The sequence below is a fragment of the Carica papaya genome, chromosome 9 (assembly GCF_054855325.1).
Source record: "Carica papaya isolate Zhongbai chromosome 9, ASM5485532v1, whole genome shotgun sequence".
NCBI classification, from domain to species: Eukaryota; Viridiplantae; Streptophyta; class Magnoliopsida; order Brassicales; family Caricaceae; genus Carica; species Carica papaya.
The window spans coordinates 7361584-7379047 of record NC_142317.1 but is presented as its reverse complement, the minus strand read 5'-3'; the positions used below and the strand labels follow the sequence as shown (position 1 = coordinate 7379047).

General features: G+C 31.0%; 2 protein-coding genes across 7 annotated transcripts in view; one reads left to right on the top strand and one right to left on the bottom strand.

The window, feature by feature from the left end:
• LOC110811135 (SNF2 domain-containing protein / helicase domain-containing protein / HNH endonuclease domain-containing protein) overlaps positions 1 to 9612 on the bottom strand; it is a 29562-nt gene extending 19950 nt beyond the window's left edge. Inside the window, exons 1-9 of one of the 5 annotated variants that reach the window (XR_015816120.1) lie at positions 9143 to 9612; positions 8077 to 8436; positions 7083 to 7215; positions 5736 to 5911; positions 4179 to 4252; positions 3944 to 3979; positions 3771 to 3861; positions 3452 to 3511; positions 124 to 307 (exon numbers count right to left, since the gene is read on the bottom strand). Coding sequence is in view for 3 of the 5 variants with exons in the window: in XM_088210830.1 (XP_088066956.1) it covers positions 124 to 307; positions 3452 to 3511; positions 3771 to 3861; positions 3944 to 3979; positions 4179 to 4252; positions 5736 to 5911; positions 7083 to 7215; positions 8077 to 8436; positions 9143 to 9493 (1465 nt within the window). In the remaining 2 variants the exon portion in view is untranslated. The remainder of the gene's footprint in view (positions 1 to 123; positions 308 to 3451; positions 3512 to 3770; positions 3862 to 3943; positions 3980 to 4178; positions 4253 to 5735; positions 5912 to 7082; positions 7216 to 8076; positions 8437 to 9142) is intronic. The other 4 variants (XR_015816119.1, XM_088210830.1, XM_088210831.1 and 1 more) reach the window with 4 other exon arrangements.
• A 771-nt stretch (positions 9613 to 10383) lies between these two features.
• On the top strand, positions 10384 to 13165 carry LOC148239772 (Remorin family protein). Of its 2 annotated transcripts, none has more exons than XM_088211906.1 (6): positions 10384 to 10661; positions 11129 to 11217; positions 11443 to 11679; positions 11755 to 11926; positions 12663 to 12744; positions 12835 to 13165. In XM_088211906.1, exons 1-6 carry the CDS (start codon positions 10636 to 10638, stop codon positions 13033 to 13035), a joined length of 807 nt encoding a protein of 268 aa, XP_088068032.1. In that variant the 5' UTR covers positions 10384 to 10635; the 3' UTR covers positions 13036 to 13165. The 2 variants fall into 2 exon arrangements, with proteins under 2 accessions (XP_088068032.1, XP_088068033.1); XM_088211907.1 differs by having other exon boundaries at positions 10385 to 10671.
• Positions 13166 to 17464: the final 4299 nt, after the last annotated feature.

The window sequence follows — 17464 nt, the reverse complement described above, 5'->3', positions numbered from 1 at the left end:
ACAAAAAATGAACTATATTTTGAATATTGATGAATTATAAAAGTGACATGGAATGCACAATACAACAAAGACAAATATTGAATATGTGATCTCCAAATCTCAAAAGTAGATGCAAAAACACACCATCATGCTTATTTGAAACCCTTAACCTTCTATCTTCGGTAGCAATCTCTTCGAAAGCACTAAAGTTCACCTCATTAACAATAGACTTCGCTGCTGCAATATCTGACCTCGTCAACATCAAACTTATAATTTGCCGGCGCTTGGGTGGCAACTGCACCAGCACATGCTCTTTCAAACGTCTAATCTACAAGAAACAAGAACACTTCCATCAGCAAGAGACCATCTCAAAGGAAACAATCACAAATACTAAATGTTTCATGTGCCTAGAGTTTCGGTCAAGACTAAGTGAAGTATTAACCAATCAAGATTTGTCTTCGTAGAAGATGTCTCATTTTTGGAGAGTAACATTTCCTTACAAGTAAAAAAGATTCCTCTCAACTTTAATTAGTGTGGATAAACAAACCATCTATATGATACCATAGCCCCACGAAACAATATGATCAACATATTTCCGAACATACAAGTTTGGGTATATTGCCAACAGCCAAATCCGTGTAAATGGTACCATAGATGTGTCCAAACTTTATATTGAAGTCAAGCTAGTCTCTTGGGTTTTGTCATGCAAAAAGTGTCTTTTTTTAAGATAAAAACTATAAGTAATGTATAAATACTATAGCATCAAGTGTATGCAACCCATGTACAAAAAATATTTACATCTCAGTAAAACTATCGGTGACATGTTCAAAATCTTCCACTTTATACATGTTATGTCCCAAAAAAATAGAGGTAAAATAACGACACCATTAATCCTTAATTTTAGCTATATCACTCTCTACCCTGTCAAAAACCCTCATATTTCTCTCTTTCTTTTATTCCCAAAGAATAGTTAAAGGAATAAACTTTATACATTTTTTCTTTCTACAACCCCCCCACCCCACACACAGATCTCCTTCTTCACCGAACCCGCCCCAACCCAACTGATACCCAAAAGATCATAGACCATATACCAAAGGTTATATGCGATGGGACACCATACATTACATTGTCAATGGTTCGAATGTAATCTCTCCCTGCCTCCCAAGCGAAGAAAGCAATTATTGGCGAAGCATGAACTTTTAATATTTGTTTATATGAGAAATCCTAAACTTCATGTTCATTAGTGTCCATCAACATATCATAAAAAAATTTTACAGTAAATTGACCATCTTGCTTTGGTTTCCACAATAATATGTCTCTATTCGAAGTTACTTGAGCACAAATGAGTAGCTGAACTAGTGCTTCATGCTCCCCAACCTCCCAATTCCAAATTCAGCGACACATCCACATCCACATCCCACACCCCCCAATCACCCCACCACAATAAGCCTCCTCCACTACAATGCTTTTACTCAGATATAGCAAAAATCTAAGGAAACTGATCTTTAAGCGTCCCATTCCCAATGCACTGATCAAGCCAAAAACAAATATCTCCCCTTCCCAACTTTCACTTGACACATTGAGAGAATTTACTATTGCCCAAGCCAATCTTCCTCCATAATCTCATACCCTGAGATTGACTCGACGAGCACAAAAAGTCACTATCCACTGATCTCCCCAAGGGAGCATCAACCACTCTTCTCCAAGGCTGATCATCAGCCTTCAAGTACATCTACAACCATTTGCCATGCATAGCCATATTCATCTCAACCACCAAACGAATACTAAAACCCCCAAATCTCACAAGTCTCTTTACCTCTTCTCATTTTACCAGGTGGTACCTCCTCCTCCTCTCCTCTCATTGTTTCCCCAAAGGAAGCAGCACTGGATTCTTTCCAACATCTTTGCAATCTTCACAAGGATAGTAAGAGCTAGTAGATAGTAAATAAGAAGATTGAAAAGAATGCTTTTGATAAGTGTAAGCCTACCTCCTTTGAAAATTCCTCTTCTAGCTAGCCAATCTCTTTTCAAAAGTCTCAATTATCGGGTCCTAAGTCCCTAGGTCCTTATATTTGGAACCTAAGGGGAGACCTAGATGTTTTATAGGGAGCTTTGTCATCTTACACCCAATAAACTCGCAAGAGAATCATCATTATTCCGGCCTCCAAAACTAACCATCTTTGATTTATTTAAGTTTATGTCCAGGCCAGAAACAACTTGAAAACACAAAGGAACACAATTAAGACCCAAGATCACCCTCTCCTCCAGTTGACAAAATATCAATGTATCATAAGCCAAAAACAAATGACAAACTTCAAATTAGTTATGCTATCATATCTAGGAAAGTTGAGCCATCATATTTAGGAAAGTCTAACTTTGCAAATCGTTGAGCCATACTTTCCTCTTTTAACTGTTGTTGGAGTCAGTTAGCTTCTTGTCTTTTCTTTTTGTTAAGCTAGTGCTGTCGACAATCTATTTCCTTGTTGCCAACAATTACCGGGATAAGCTGTCAACCTGAGTGGCAAGCTCATGTTGCCTCTCTTCTGAGGGGGCATGATCTTCTTAGTATTGCTTCATGCACATTTCAAGCTATTGTTTGAGAATTTTAAAGTTCTCCATTGCCACCAACTCTAATATTGTTTTATCAAATCCCAGGCTCCGAATCCGGTTACAAAATCTGGTAGTGAGAAATCCTAAAGCAAGTTTAGCTACTTGCTTCCTGGTTTTCTAGCCCTGTAGGCTTATGGTGAGGCTCGTCTAAGAGAACTTTCAATCTTTTAGACAAACTCTTTGGTTATAGCTTGATGATTTATTCATTATAGTATGTGTATTTATAGGAAAGCATATTAAATATTATCCCTATAACACTTCTAAAAATTATAACTCTAATTTTATTTCAAATCCTAATATAAATCTAATTATAGTTCTTGGAGACAGTCCTAGTTTTATCCCAATTTCCTAATCTAAATCTAAATCTCAATATTTAATAGAAATTCTAAAATAATTTTAATTCTTATTAATTCCTCAAAGAAACCAACTTCCTATTAGACTCAAACTCCCTCCTTTTACTGCCTCCATGGCCCCAACACATTGTATTTTCTGTATTGTAACATCTATCTTCCACAACAAGAAAATAACCCTTCGAATTACTGACCCAGATCCCTAATCACAAATTAGAACAATCAGGTTGAATAGGATGTTGTGTTTGATTTGATTGCTTCTAAAATAAGAAAATAGACTAGGTTATTACATGAGAATATGCATAGCAGTTACAAGCCTAAATATGTAATAATTATTATGCAATTACATCTTAATCAGTTATAGTAGTAACCAGAAGCATGGATAAGGAAAGGCTGATTTTCACACCATATCTTTTACCCTTTTTTAAGTGGAAAGATTAACTAAGTTGTCACATCTAGTCTAATACACTCAGAAGCATATAGATTAGGCATATATTGAGAATAAAGCACACCATCACAGTTTGCTTGAGTAACACGTTCAGCTCCTCCAAGCGGACACCTCTGGAGATATCCTGCAGGAATGATCCATACACGTTAAAACCATTTTGACAACCAAATCACTAGAAAAAGTTTACATTTCCCAATGACATGTATTTATTTATTAATAAAAAAAGAAAGAGAAACTATATCATCAACAACAAAGTGGCCAGCAGGTGTAAATTGATAAGCAAAGAGCACCAGCATAATGCAAGGGAAAGCAGAAAAAAATGAAAATTTTTATTATTTACGGCAAAACATGGGCACTTCTACACCAATCCTATAAAACTATACCTTGAAAAGTTTTCCTAGTGGACCATTGACATAGTTGACATCACAGTAAGTTTTTGCAAACTCATACTTGTCCCTTCCCAGCAAACCAGGCCTAACAACAGAATAACTGTCAAGAAAAATTTGTGCAAATACATAACCAGAGTAAGAGATGTAATAGCTGGAAGACAACTTGCCATAGCATATTTATCTGGTGAAAAATGTCATACGGTCTATGATCACCTAGGAAATGTATAACGTGAGATATTAGGATGCAGTAGAAAGAAAACTAAAAAAAATCTAGAAGCATATGAGATAACTAATATCAAAATATAAAGATATCTAAGAATGAAGATTCAGCATAATAGACTAATAAGCACTGTGAAGTGCAAGACAAAACTTCTAATTTAATTCAAAAGCTCAAGCTACAACCTCGATAAAGAAGGGGTGCCTGATAAGAGAACTATTCGCTTGACATTTGCAGCCACATCAAGGACAGTTCTTACCTGATAGAGAAATGTAATGTACATAAGAAGCATTCCATGAACGGCTAATATTGTGAATAAGAGCAAATTAAAATTAGAGATAAATTTGAATAATGATGTATTTCCACCAATGCACCCAACGGTTCACATCAGGTATCTTTGAACAATTCCAATATCTGAAACTCAAAGAGGAAATAGTGAAGTCTTCCTAATGTGCATTCACAAGATAACATTTTATTATCCTACAAATGCATAATTTCACTTTTTCATTTCTTAATAAGATAAGAAAAGATTTTACCAGAGATGAAGAAAATAAGAGGTAAGATAAGATACCCCCTAAATAAGTAGAAGGGAATCCAAAAAAAAAGGAAGAAAATGAAAAGAAAAGAAGGGGAAAACATCAAAACTGAAGGCCCTCCAAATCCCTTTGTATGCTACAGAAAGGTATGACTGTGAAAAACTACAAGGCTCAGAAGACCAAAAGGCCAAAAAGGACATTCTGTCTCAAAGAAGAAGAGAATGTGTCGATTAAAGCTTTTGAGTTATTTTGATTTTTCATCTCATACAATTTACAAGGAGTATTTTCTGACAGTCATAAAAGTCTTGGAATTATCAAGCCCAAGAATACAGGTTTCACTATTAAAAGCAGATGAGTAGGATGTGGTCCAAGCCACTCCAAGGAAATGACTTCGGTGAAACCTAAACTACTTACCCACTAAAAACAGATTTCATTTATAGCAGATCACATGTATTAAATCCAAATAATAACACAATTAGTGCAATTATTTACGCACCATGAGAGATTCACAATTTGTTGTTTTCAAGTATGACATTTTCTGTCTATCCTTTTCAAGGGGATGGAATGTTGATCAAGGATTGGTTGGCTCTTTTCTATTTTAACCAATATAAATTATAACTTTGCCACATCCTAAGCAAAACAGAGCTTATAACACAGGCTCAAAACTGCTGAATTCTTCAGGATCTTTTCCAACTATAGTTAGCTACAGTAGTCCAGCCAGGTTATAATTCAATATTTTGGTATATAATTGTTTTCTGGGATAAAAGAAGAAGCTTTATTAAGATAAAAGGAACATAAAGAACAAAGAGTTAAACATCCTCCTAGTCTTGACAAGCTACAATGAGCAAAACAATATAGAGAGATATAATACATAAAGAATGTGGGATCCTAAGTGCCCAAAAGAATAATCTCCCAATTCTGATGGAGTTCAGGAGTACCGATGTCTGAGAATTTTCCATGCGCTTTGACCTATAATGTTTTGACATATAAACTTAGCAACTAAAAGAAAGATCTCTGTAAATTTCATAAGTACCCTGATGGAACTTAAAGAAGTCTTGTCAGAGATTGACATTCTATAAATATATTGCATTGAAATAGACATTCTGTAAAGATATTGTCAATGGTACTAGAAAAAAACAAAAGGAAATGCATCTATACATAAATTTGTGGGTCATTGACCACCAACAACTTGGACACACTTCATACCTCTTCTGGATCTGATTTCTTCTTCGAACACCGTAAATGGTGAGATTCATCAACAATCAAGAGAGTCCATTCTCGCTCAAGCATACACTTCCGGAGGTGGTGAAGCATTGTATAAGAAATAACCACAATCTTAGGGTGGCTTGTTAAATAGTCAGGATTATTTTGATGACCAAAAACTGAAGACAAAAAGGGATATGTGAGTAACAAGAAATATGGAATATACCTACGGAAACATAAAATTTGAAATCTATATTCGAGCAAAAAAAAATGCAGATACCGTACTGCAATGATTTTTTAAAATTCTAACCAGCAAGAACTACAAAGAGAAGCAACAAGAAGAAATCTTATATCTTTACGAAAGAATATGCAATTCTTAACCATAAAACAATAGCACATAATTGGGAAATTTTAACATAAAATGTTCCCAGAAGTTTTGCAAAGATGAATCTGCATTTCAGCAGGAATAAATTATCAATAAAACAAAAAGAAAATGGATGTAACTCTTTCTTTGCCTTTTTCCTCACAGACTCCAGCTTTCCAATCAAAAAGGAGAAAGGACTGACTGACAGAGAACCTTCATGAATAGAACAAAAGAAAACTCATGAACTTCAAAACAGAGAGAAAATCAGAAAAAATACAATATGAAAAACATACCTCAATTTTTTTTCGATTATTAACCTTTTTTATTGGTACCAGTTTTTCCACTTCAAAAACATCTTTTAACACTCACTACGTAGCAATTATTGACAACATTTTCAGCATTTTAAAGCTGGAAAACTGCAGCTGTTCAAAGATGCATTTGAGATATTTCTATTTTTGGTTACCGCTGGGGGGATTCTTTATCTCTATTTTTGTGCACCATCCTTTTTCTCTCTTCCTAACAATATTTATTTTATCCAAAAAATGATGCATTTGAGAAAAGAAAAGTTAACATCTTTTGGCACTTCTTATTGTTTGATCAGATATCATGCTATAATTGTGACCAATCACTAAACCATTGTGCTATTCCCCCCTACTTCTGTTTGAAAGATACACCTATATTACAGTCTATACATGAATTATTAACAGATACAGTAAGTTAGGATTTTAACAAACAAGAAACAACCGATACAGCAAAATCAAATTATCAAACATTTTATTGCTTGTATGCAAAAGAAATTTAATATATTTTATTATATATATCAAGCCTATGTGATTTGGCTTGACTTTTCATGCCAAACTTCGATAATGTGCTTTAGAGAAATCAAAATCAAATTTGCTTTTTCAGTTTTAAGTTGCCACATAAATAAAATCCTTAAACTTGACTAAAAGAAGATCACAGCAGAGAAGAAAGTAAAAAACCATTACCAAGATGAATATGAGATGGTAAACAACCCGGCAGCCATCGTTCTAACTCTTCTGCCCATGAGAAACGTAAAACAGCTGGACAAACAACAAGTATCGAACCTTCATCCATAAAACAGCCAGCAATAGCAATAGCCTGAATACATATCAAGAGCAGAACAGGGTCACTGTGATAGCATAGAATACAAGTTAAATCATGAGATGGTTGCCCATCTTAACATATAAAGAACAAAGAACGTTCTCAATTTCTATTGGCATAACCATGGTTTTTAGGTATAGGAAATAACCCAATAACCTAAAAAGTGGACTTTATAAAAGAAGAAATACTATTAATGGTGGCAAGATGGAAAGAAAAATTTAACTTTAATTAGCAACCTTTCTGACAGTAGCGCATCATGTTACAAATATTAAAAGTAAACAAAGACAAAAAACTTTCACCACGAAATTATCTGGTTTTCATTTTCAAGGCCCATCCATATTGCCTAGGCCATGGTATCTACCCATTTCTTTTTTTATCCTTTTGTTACATTGACCAACCAGCCTCCAAACTCTACGGCATATAATAGTAAACAAAATGGGAAAAAATGGTTTATTTGATCGACAAATAAGATGGACCATGAATTTATCAAAAAACTAACCCATGAAATTAGTGCCAAGCCTTCTACCACAAATAGCATTTTATTCCTATTTCTCACCCTCCCAAAACTATAACCAAATAGCTGACATAACATAACAAATTAATGAACAAACAAACAGAGATGAAGCTGCCCCTTCAACCTGGTGCTGAAATGGTATACTGCTATAAACATTCTATTTTTTGTTTCTTTTCATTCATTGCCACCGAGGAACAAATGTCAATATATACTCCAACAACCCAGAGGCTAACAAATCAACTATTGTGTGCTTTTTATTTTATAAATTTGAGGTAGACATGAAGCTATGATCATTATCCAAGCTGTACAAAGAACACATACAAGACGCTTTGTCAAATAATCACCTGCAGTGTCTTTCCAAGGCCCATTTCATCTGCAATAAGACACCGACCTCCTCTTTGCAATGCAAATCTTACACCATCTAGTTGGAAAGGCAAAAATGCATCCAATAATGATTTAGGTAGCTTCCCCATCAAGTTATCAACCTCTTCATCAGTAAAATGTTCTGGCCTAGATGGCTCCCATCGTCCAGAATCAATTGAATGCGAAAGTTTCTCAATAACATTGTATGTTACCCAAGGTATCTCTTCAACTTCAATGCCCTTGGATTTCTTTAAACAGGCCAAAATTGCAGTGTAGTCCCTCAGTTTATAAACACATGCCTTTCTGCCGCTGTGATTTTGTGTATAGTGCAGAGGTATAACCTAAAGAGAAGAAAATGCAAATATTAAAATGAACACCGACCATGCAGTGTAATATGGCGTTGAATCATTCCTAGTTCAAACTGGATACGAGAAACTTAGTTTTCGAGCTTTACGTGAGAAAAAATTTTGTTCCTAAAACCTAAGCTCTATAAAAACCTCTCTAAACGTCTGCAGTGCTGACAAGAGCTTCCCAAGGCAACCAAGTTGTTCCTGGAGAGTGTTGGTTCCCATAATCTTGGTGCGTATCAGGTTTGCTCACCAGTCATGTAAGCATTATGCCCATGCTACTAGCATCTTTTGAGGAGTCTCATTTACTATGTAGTAAACTTGAGTGAACCTAGCTAATAGAAACTAATTGAACTGGCTAACAGAATTGAAATTCTAAGAGAAAAGAAATGATAAGCAAAGATAACGAAAAGAAGATGAAGCACTATTCAGCGTCCCACATTCTATCATATGCTTGCAGAAAATAAATCAAGGAAATAATTTTGCAAATTGAGCTCCTCCTAAAATTTCTTTCAATAAAATTTCACCTTTATTACAAAACTAAATAAAAAATAATAATAAAAGAGAGAAAATGAAACGAAAGAATAAACCGTTGCAGTCATTAGTAATCCCAAAAGTAAAATTTTTTATATCTAAAATACCCATTTCCCCACAGTTCTTCATCTACTAAAAAAGTGTTTACGAAATGAAAATCACTCACGTCCAATAAAAGGTCACTCAATTTCCGCAAACACTCCTCCTCTCCAGGGTAGGTAAACCCCCGCATGGCGATCGGTGTGGCTGCAAATGAGTCCGGCGAGCATATTTCGAGACTGACCCGGAACTTTTCAGGCAGACGGGTAACTGAAGCAGGTTCCGTCGACGAATTTTGAGGTTTTCTTGTGAAATGTGTATTATTAACGGAGGTGGCTTTTCGACACGTAAAGAACCTCCATGGATCTTGCTGTTGTCGTTGTTCACCGGTTTGCATTTCCAGGGAAGCATGTCTCTTTGCTATGGCTGCTAATCTGTTTGCTTCGATTCTTTTTCTTTGCTCTTCTGTGATTTGCATTTGATTGAGTACTTTGCGTTAGGGTTTACTGACAGAAGAATAGAGATTTTGAAATTTTGTAGAGAGACCGCGAAAAGCACGCACGAGTGAGATCGTGCGCACGTGTCTTAAAACGCTATGATGTAATGGGTATGTGTATACAATGGAAACGTGAACTGTGTTTTTTGTGCATATATAATGGGTAAAAAAAATTGGTGTATATATATTTATCCAGCAAGTTGCTGGGTGTATAAATTCCCAATAATTTGCTGGGTATATTGTTGTCTCCATTAGAAATGTATTATGTGTAACATATGTATATATGAAATAAAAAATACTTTATGTTATATGAAAATATAATATATATTTAATATTTTATATTATATTTATATATAATTATATGTATATCATATATAATGATAATAGTTTTTACAATATATATCTATATCAATATCTATATATAATATACATAAAATTTATTTATATATATAATTACAAATATTTAATATTATTTTAGTTTTTATTGTTATTTTTCAAATATATGACTTTTTTGTTTTTTTCTAATATTATGCAAAATAGGAATACTTTATAAATATTTCAATTAAACATTAAAATATTTTTTATTAACAATTATTTTAACATTATTTTTAAAATTTACATAATTATTGTAGTAGAACAACCAGCAAATTTGTTCGATAAAAAAAATTATCAATTATTTAAAATGATTTTTTAATTGGAAACCATTTTTAAAATGAAAATATATTTTAAATTATATATCAGTAATTAATTTTTTTAAAAAAAATCTATTATTGTTTCCCTCAATCAACTGTCTATTGCACGTGCGATTATACCCTTCCATTCACAGAGAATAAGGAATAACCCTTTCATCTTCCCACTTGCCATGCCCTTCAACATTACAACAACACTTAAAAAAAACTTTCTCACTGTTTGCCAACCAAACAAGTCTTTTATGGGGGGGCAGAAAAGCAAGCTGAGTTGACAAAAATTTGGAAACAACCTGACATCATAATGCAGTTACTTCAGATTCTTTGCTTTCTTCAAAAGCTGATGTTAGGAATATATTTACATTGCTTGTCCTCCGCCTTTCCTGTTCATTTCTTACAGGTATTATTCATATCTCTCGACAGATTCTCAGAGGAGCAATGGAGGAATTAATTAAGCAACAGAGGTATATACATGTAATATTTTATCCTTCTTCATTCTGGAAATTGTTTGATTTTGTTTATCATCTTTTAAATGAATTGGAATGGTTTAGTTGTAACTTTGAAAATCCATTGGTATCTGAGTTTTGAAGAAGCAGGAGATATCATTGACAAAGAAAATAGGACATCACGCACACTGTTTCTTTGATAAAAGTTCACAATAACTTCAAATTTTTTCAAATAATTGATTATTATCAATTATCTACAGATTTTAGGCGATATTATATGCATTTTTCTTTTACGAGTAAACTCACTAGGTTAAAAGCGTAGATTAAATACGGGTATAGACGTTTAACACTTCATTAGATTGAATAAAGATATCGTACTCGAAATTTGTATTGAATTTATGAATAAATCATCAATAATCACAATGTATTTTCTTTATTTTCGTTAAGCTGCTGCTTTACTTTACTCTCTCTTTTGATTATCATAGAGTTAGAGTTTCTGGTAGCGAAAGGACGCGTTCTAGCGATCCTAGACCAAGAACGAAATCGTCCAGGCTAACAGAATCCTCAGCAGCAGGTAACTCATTATTTCACATGTATACATCTATATATCATATTGGTAAAATCTTCAATGAGAATTTCTGTCTTTTGGATGCCTGTTGAAAATATCCTGTGGTGTTTTCTAAGTGTAATCATGGATTAGTTTAACAAGAATTTTCTATTTGTGTAATTACTAAACGAAAACTGACTAATGAGAGGTTACACAAAAGTTCCCATGAGATTAAATTGCTAGTTTCTACAGATTACAAGGCGCCCAATTGGCTCCAGAAGCCATTTACTTGGAGAATGAATGAGGAGTATTATGATCCCCAAGAAAGTGAGTTTGCAACTGCAGTTGCAGCTACTGCATTTGCCATTAATTCGATCGAAGAAGCTGAAGCAGAACAAAAGCGAAGGGTGAAAGAAATGCAGGAAAAGTCCAGGGCCAATGCCAAGAGCAAAAAATATGCTGAAATAACTAGATCCTCAAGTGCTGCAGGTAGTTGTCAATGGCAATTGAGTCTTATGAGGATTTAGTTGCAAATGAATGTCAAATGGTTTCTTTAATTGCTAGGTGAAACCTCTAAAAGAAATCTACGGAGCCAGGACCGTGTCGCAACGTCCAGCAAACCAAGTTATTCATCTGCTGCAAGACCTGTAACTCCAAGTGTTGCACCACCACTCAATCCTGCAGAAAGAAAAGCAGATTCTTGGGAGAGGGCTCAACTGGACAAGATCAAAAGGCGGTATTGTGTTAATTCTTCGCATTGATTTGAATTTAAAAGATCAACAGCTCTTACTCTTAACTTTCTTGAAACAAAACAAAAATATTCTCCAAGACAAAATGGATGTGTGACTGGAATGGTAACCCAAGTTGTAAAGGGTTCCATCTCACAGATTCAAACCTGCATGTGCATACAGATGTTGAAACTCAATGAGGAGTAAAAATAAGGATAACTCAAGGGGAGATAAGAAAAAAATTATATATTGGTCTGAATTTTTAGTTAACTGATCAGTTTTTAAACAGACAAATCACAATAAAAAAATATATACGAATTTTTACTTATTATTATTTTAAATGATAGATATAATCTTATAAATGAGCTTCATTATTTATCACATTTTCTTCTTGTATGATAGTTAAAACTTCTACGAATGAGATTCATCATTTGTCAGTTTTTCATATAATACATAATTCAAATTAAATAAAAATTTACGAAAAAATAAATATTAAATTTATTTAACAATAGTCACTATTAAAAACGGATCATTCTGTTTGCATTTTGGTGAAAAAATTATGATAATAACTTTATTCTTAAAAAAATAGTTATAATTTGAATTGAACATTTCTTAAATCACTCGGAAACATATTCTTTTATTAAGCAAAACTAACACATTGGATGCAATCTATAAGAGTTTACAAGTTCATCAAAAGTGACTAGTTGGTGTTTGTACTTTGTCATAATAAGCATAATTTTTCAGGTACGAGAAGATGACAGCTGCAATTTTTGCTTGGGAGAATGAGAAGAAAGTCGAAGCCAAACTTAAAATGGGAAGGAAAAAGGTTTCTCTACCAACTTCTTTTTAAATTAAATCTTGAAAACTTTAACTTGATTCCATCAAATAAAGACTAAAGGTATGTTGGAATTTGCAGACTGAGTTGGAGAAGAGAAGGGAAAGAAACTATCAGCATTACCAAATGAAGGTAGCAAGAATCGATAACATTGCCGGAGGAGCGAGAGCTCAGGCAGACGAGAAGAGAAGAAACAAAGAATCTGAGGTGAAAGAGAAAGCAAGGGAGATGAGAAGAACAGGAAATATTCTTGTCACATGTTTCTGTTTTCAATGTTCTTAGAATTGTAAAAATGCTTAATGTTGATATAAACTGTTTAACATAGTAAAGATTTGTATGTAATATATGTACATTTCTACAAATCACAATATGCTAATTTCAGATCAAAGGAAACTATACATACTGATCTTCATTATGTTTGACTCTTTGATGCTATCAGTTCTTGTATTATTTGTCTATTTAATAGTCATTAAAATCTTTTTATTTATTTTGTAAAAATAAAATAGTACATGTAATTAATTAAATAACTTATATTCGTAAATATAAATATGATACATGTATAATAAAAATTAGTAAAGAAATATTAAAAAAATTATTTAGATAATTTGTAACATTTTCCGAACGAAATTAATTTTACTAAAAAATTATGGGGAATAAAAATATTTTTTACGTTAAATTTTTAATTTTATTTATGAAATCTTATAAAAATATTAATTAATTTTTGGAAAAAACAAAAATACAAATAACATTACGAGGGTACGAGAACTTAATCTTTATTATAAATATTTATTGTAAAAAAAAAAAAAAAAAAACCTGCATGAAATGAAAAAAAAAAAATTTAACATATGATTCTAATTAATTGAATAAGTTAAGACATGAACTTAGCATTAAATTTTTTTTATTAAAAAAATGATTTTATCAATTAATTACTTATATAACTTATTTAATTTAATTAATTATTTTTATAATTTAATATAATAAAAAAATAATTACTTTCACCGTGAAAAAAAAAAAAAAAAATTACAAGAGAATTTACCCCAACAGTGTTTACCATTACACTTTAAACCTGTAGTTAAAATAATTAAGGAGCGTTGGAATTCTGCGTCAAGCTTTGATGGAAGAAAATGATTGAGATGGAGAAGGGGGTCCACAGACAGGTGAATGGGATGAGGACACGTGGCGGTTAATGAGTGAATGAAAGTGCGATGCTGATGAAAGGTGTGGTGGAGAAGTTAGCAGGTGAAGGGATAAGTGTGGAGGTTTGAGGGTGGATGGTGACATCTAAATCATTGGAACCTCAATACACACACCAATCAATCCCATCTTCGTTGCATCATTTTAAGCTTCATATATCTATATATACATACATATATATATATATATATATGACAAAACACTAAATTTGTTACTATGCAATTTCAAATTTAATTGCACTTTTAATATAGGTATAATCTGAATTTAAATTAAATAAGTGTTACATTTTAATTAGTTTAATATTTATATTATACATTATGCGTTCGGATATTAAAAAATTTATTTTTTAATTATTTTAAATAAAAAAATTAAAAATATATATATAAAAAAATACTTCACTTACAGACAATGACTTTAACAATAGATATATCGTAAACTGAGTTAAAACTGTTATATATAGTTTAAATATTTGTTTTCTTTTTATATTTTTATTTTTAATTTTAAAAAAAAAAATTAATTTTTCTTATACATCATATGCAATATCATCTACCGCGTGATATTTGATATAAATATTGATCTAACAAAAATACGAATCATGTTCACACATCACTTTAACTAATGATATTAATATATATTGATAACTAAGTATTAAATTAAAACTTTTTTAAAGTTAATTGATCAAAATTGTAAAAATAATAATAATATAGGGATTAATTTAAATATTTTAAAACAATATATTTATCAATTTAATTTATACAAAATTTTATTACATAAATAGACAGAGGAAACTATACACACTTGTGATGGCATTTTGCTTATGGACTCGTCTAATCTCATTAGTTTGAACTTGATTTGATACTATATTTTTATTAAATTATGAGTTGAAGTTAAATTTAAATTTAGAATGACAAAAAAAAGGTGAATAAAAAGATATTCTGTTTTGATATTCTAAAACTTGTCTAAATCCAACCCATAGGTCTTTGTATATATATATATATATATATAATTATTTATAATAATATTAATGAATATAACTATATTTATGTTAAAAAAATATAATTAAAGTACATTATTATTATATATATATGTTAATAAATATAATATAATAAAATAATTAGTTAAATTCATATTAGATAACCTATAAATTTGAATTTGATAGAATTCAAACAAATTTAAAAAATTCAAATTCATTCAAAACTCGGAATGATTCAAATTTCTTATTTATAAAATTAGGTTCAGTCTGAATTTGATAAAACTTAGTCAATCTCTAATGTATAATATTATATTATATATAATATTATTTTCAAGTTGAATAGTTAAAAATTCTTTTTTTTTTTTAATAAAAAATTATTAATTCAAATCAAATTATAAGTTTATATTTCTATTAGAAAATATATTACTATCGGTAAATGTGTATTATTTAATTAATAAAATGAATAAGTTTATGTTAAAAATATATAAAAATTCCTCAATTTACTAATAAAAATTACTTATTTAAGAAATAACGAGTTTCTATTGGTACATATATATGTACATAAATGTACACGATGTGATGCTGAATAAATTTAACATCAAGAAAATTGGAAGTCAAGATTGGGGCAGATTCGGTTTTAATTAAAGAAAATGAAATGGGGATAGACCACCCAGTGCCGACAGGTTTGGCCGACTGGCTATAAACATTTCATGTTCATTAGGTCAAAATTTTGGATTTCCCCGACCACCATTAAATGATATATATATATATATATACATACATATATATCGAAATAGAATTTTGTGATCTTGACACGACACTCTAGAAAATTCTCACCAAATGGATCCTTGCATTTAAGTGTGTAAGGTCCCTACCCTAAAAAGGAGAGGCTCTAAATCTATTGGCATTTCACTACAATAATGCTTTTAAGACTCAATTCTTGCTTTAAAATTCAACCAAATAATGGACCCTCATGAATAAACACTGTCTCCTGTCTATCTTCGAGTTTAATGTCATAAACATTACACATATATACAAGTACAATATATGTATAGATATATTATCACCATTATGAAATAGTTTCTCAACAAGAATAGACATAACATAAACATGTATTTAAGAATGTGAACTTATAGAATATAATTTAAGGGTATTCTTTTTTATAAATGTACACTTACTTTGTAAATTGTGTTGTAATAAAAAATAATTAAAAAAAAAATAGTTAAATTTCATGTGAAATTAGAATGATACACTTCAAATTTTATTAATTTTGACTTAATCTAAAATATATTATTATAATTGTATATCTTCTTTTAATTAGGAATCGAATAGATGAAATATTAGAGTAAAAAAAATATTTATAAATATAAGATTATCCTTTATATTTATTAGAAAAGTAGAACAAGATACTATAATGTGCTTGGTTATCTAAAATCTTAATAAACATATTTGAATATGCATAATACTCAAGATTTATTGACCAAATGCCTATAAATGCTTAATGGTACACTTGAAAAAATATTTAGAAATGTGCTTAAGTATTCGTATTTCGTAACCCATAACTACAAGCACCTTAGCACCTAACATATCCAAAAATATTTCTGAATATCTAAAAAGATCAAAATTACATGCAACAACATAGAATATTTATAAACATCTTATGTGCTTGAAAATACTTAGAAATGACATGTGGATTTAGAATGCTTACAAATGCATCTAGTAATTAGAATGCTTAAAGAAATCGTCGGTTTTATAATATTTGATTACCTGAATATAAGCATTAACTCATTAATATATTGGTAGAACTGTAATAATCTAATTAAATTTCATTTTAAAAATAAAAAAAAAAATCAAGTTCCACAATATATTAATGTCTGACCTAGCATTTTTTATGGCAAAAAGTTAACAACATTAGATACTGATTAAAAGAAAAAGTCAAACTAGATCTTAAATTATCTTGCTCTAATTATATTTTTCTTTATATTTATAAATAAAATTGTAAAAGCTCAAACTCTTACTGCGGATTTCGAGAATATAACTCAGAAATAATAAAATAAAATAAAATAATACTGAAATTTATAATTTAGTAAAAGCAATTTAGAATTATATTTCTTACATAGTTTACTTAAAATGCCTAATAGAGGTACAAAAATGCCCTTGAAAAACTTAAATAAAAAAGAGTAAGAAAGAAAACGAATATGATCAACCTCTGCTCACAACTGGAAAAGCGGAGAATCAATCTCCTAACTAGTTTTCTTATTGTTCAGGATCCGAATCTTGGTCGTCTTGATATGAAATTGTTAATAATCAAAGGTGAGCTACACTAGCTTAGTAAGAATATCAACGTCTTACCACTGATATGAAAAATCAAATGACTGTATAAAATATAAAACAATCATTGGAGCTCATTCTTAATCAAACTCGTTTAACTTAAAACGTTAATATTTTCTCAACTCATCGGTAAATTCCTAAATGTCATTTATTAAAATGAGAATCAGAATAGTAATTTACAATACGCATTTTAAAATATATATAATAATAAAT

Coding starts and splice junctions, on each gene's coding strand:
- LOC148239772 (XM_088211906.1), top strand. CDS start 10,636: ATGGAGGAATTAATTAAGCAACAGAG. Junction 11,218..11,442: donor AACAGAATCCTCAGCAGCAG/GTAACTCATTAT, acceptor TAGTTTCTACAG/ATTACAAGGCGCCCAATTGG. Junction 11,927..12,662: donor CTGGACAAGATCAAAAGGCG/GTATTGTGTTAA, acceptor ATAATTTTTCAG/GTACGAGAAGATGACAGCTG.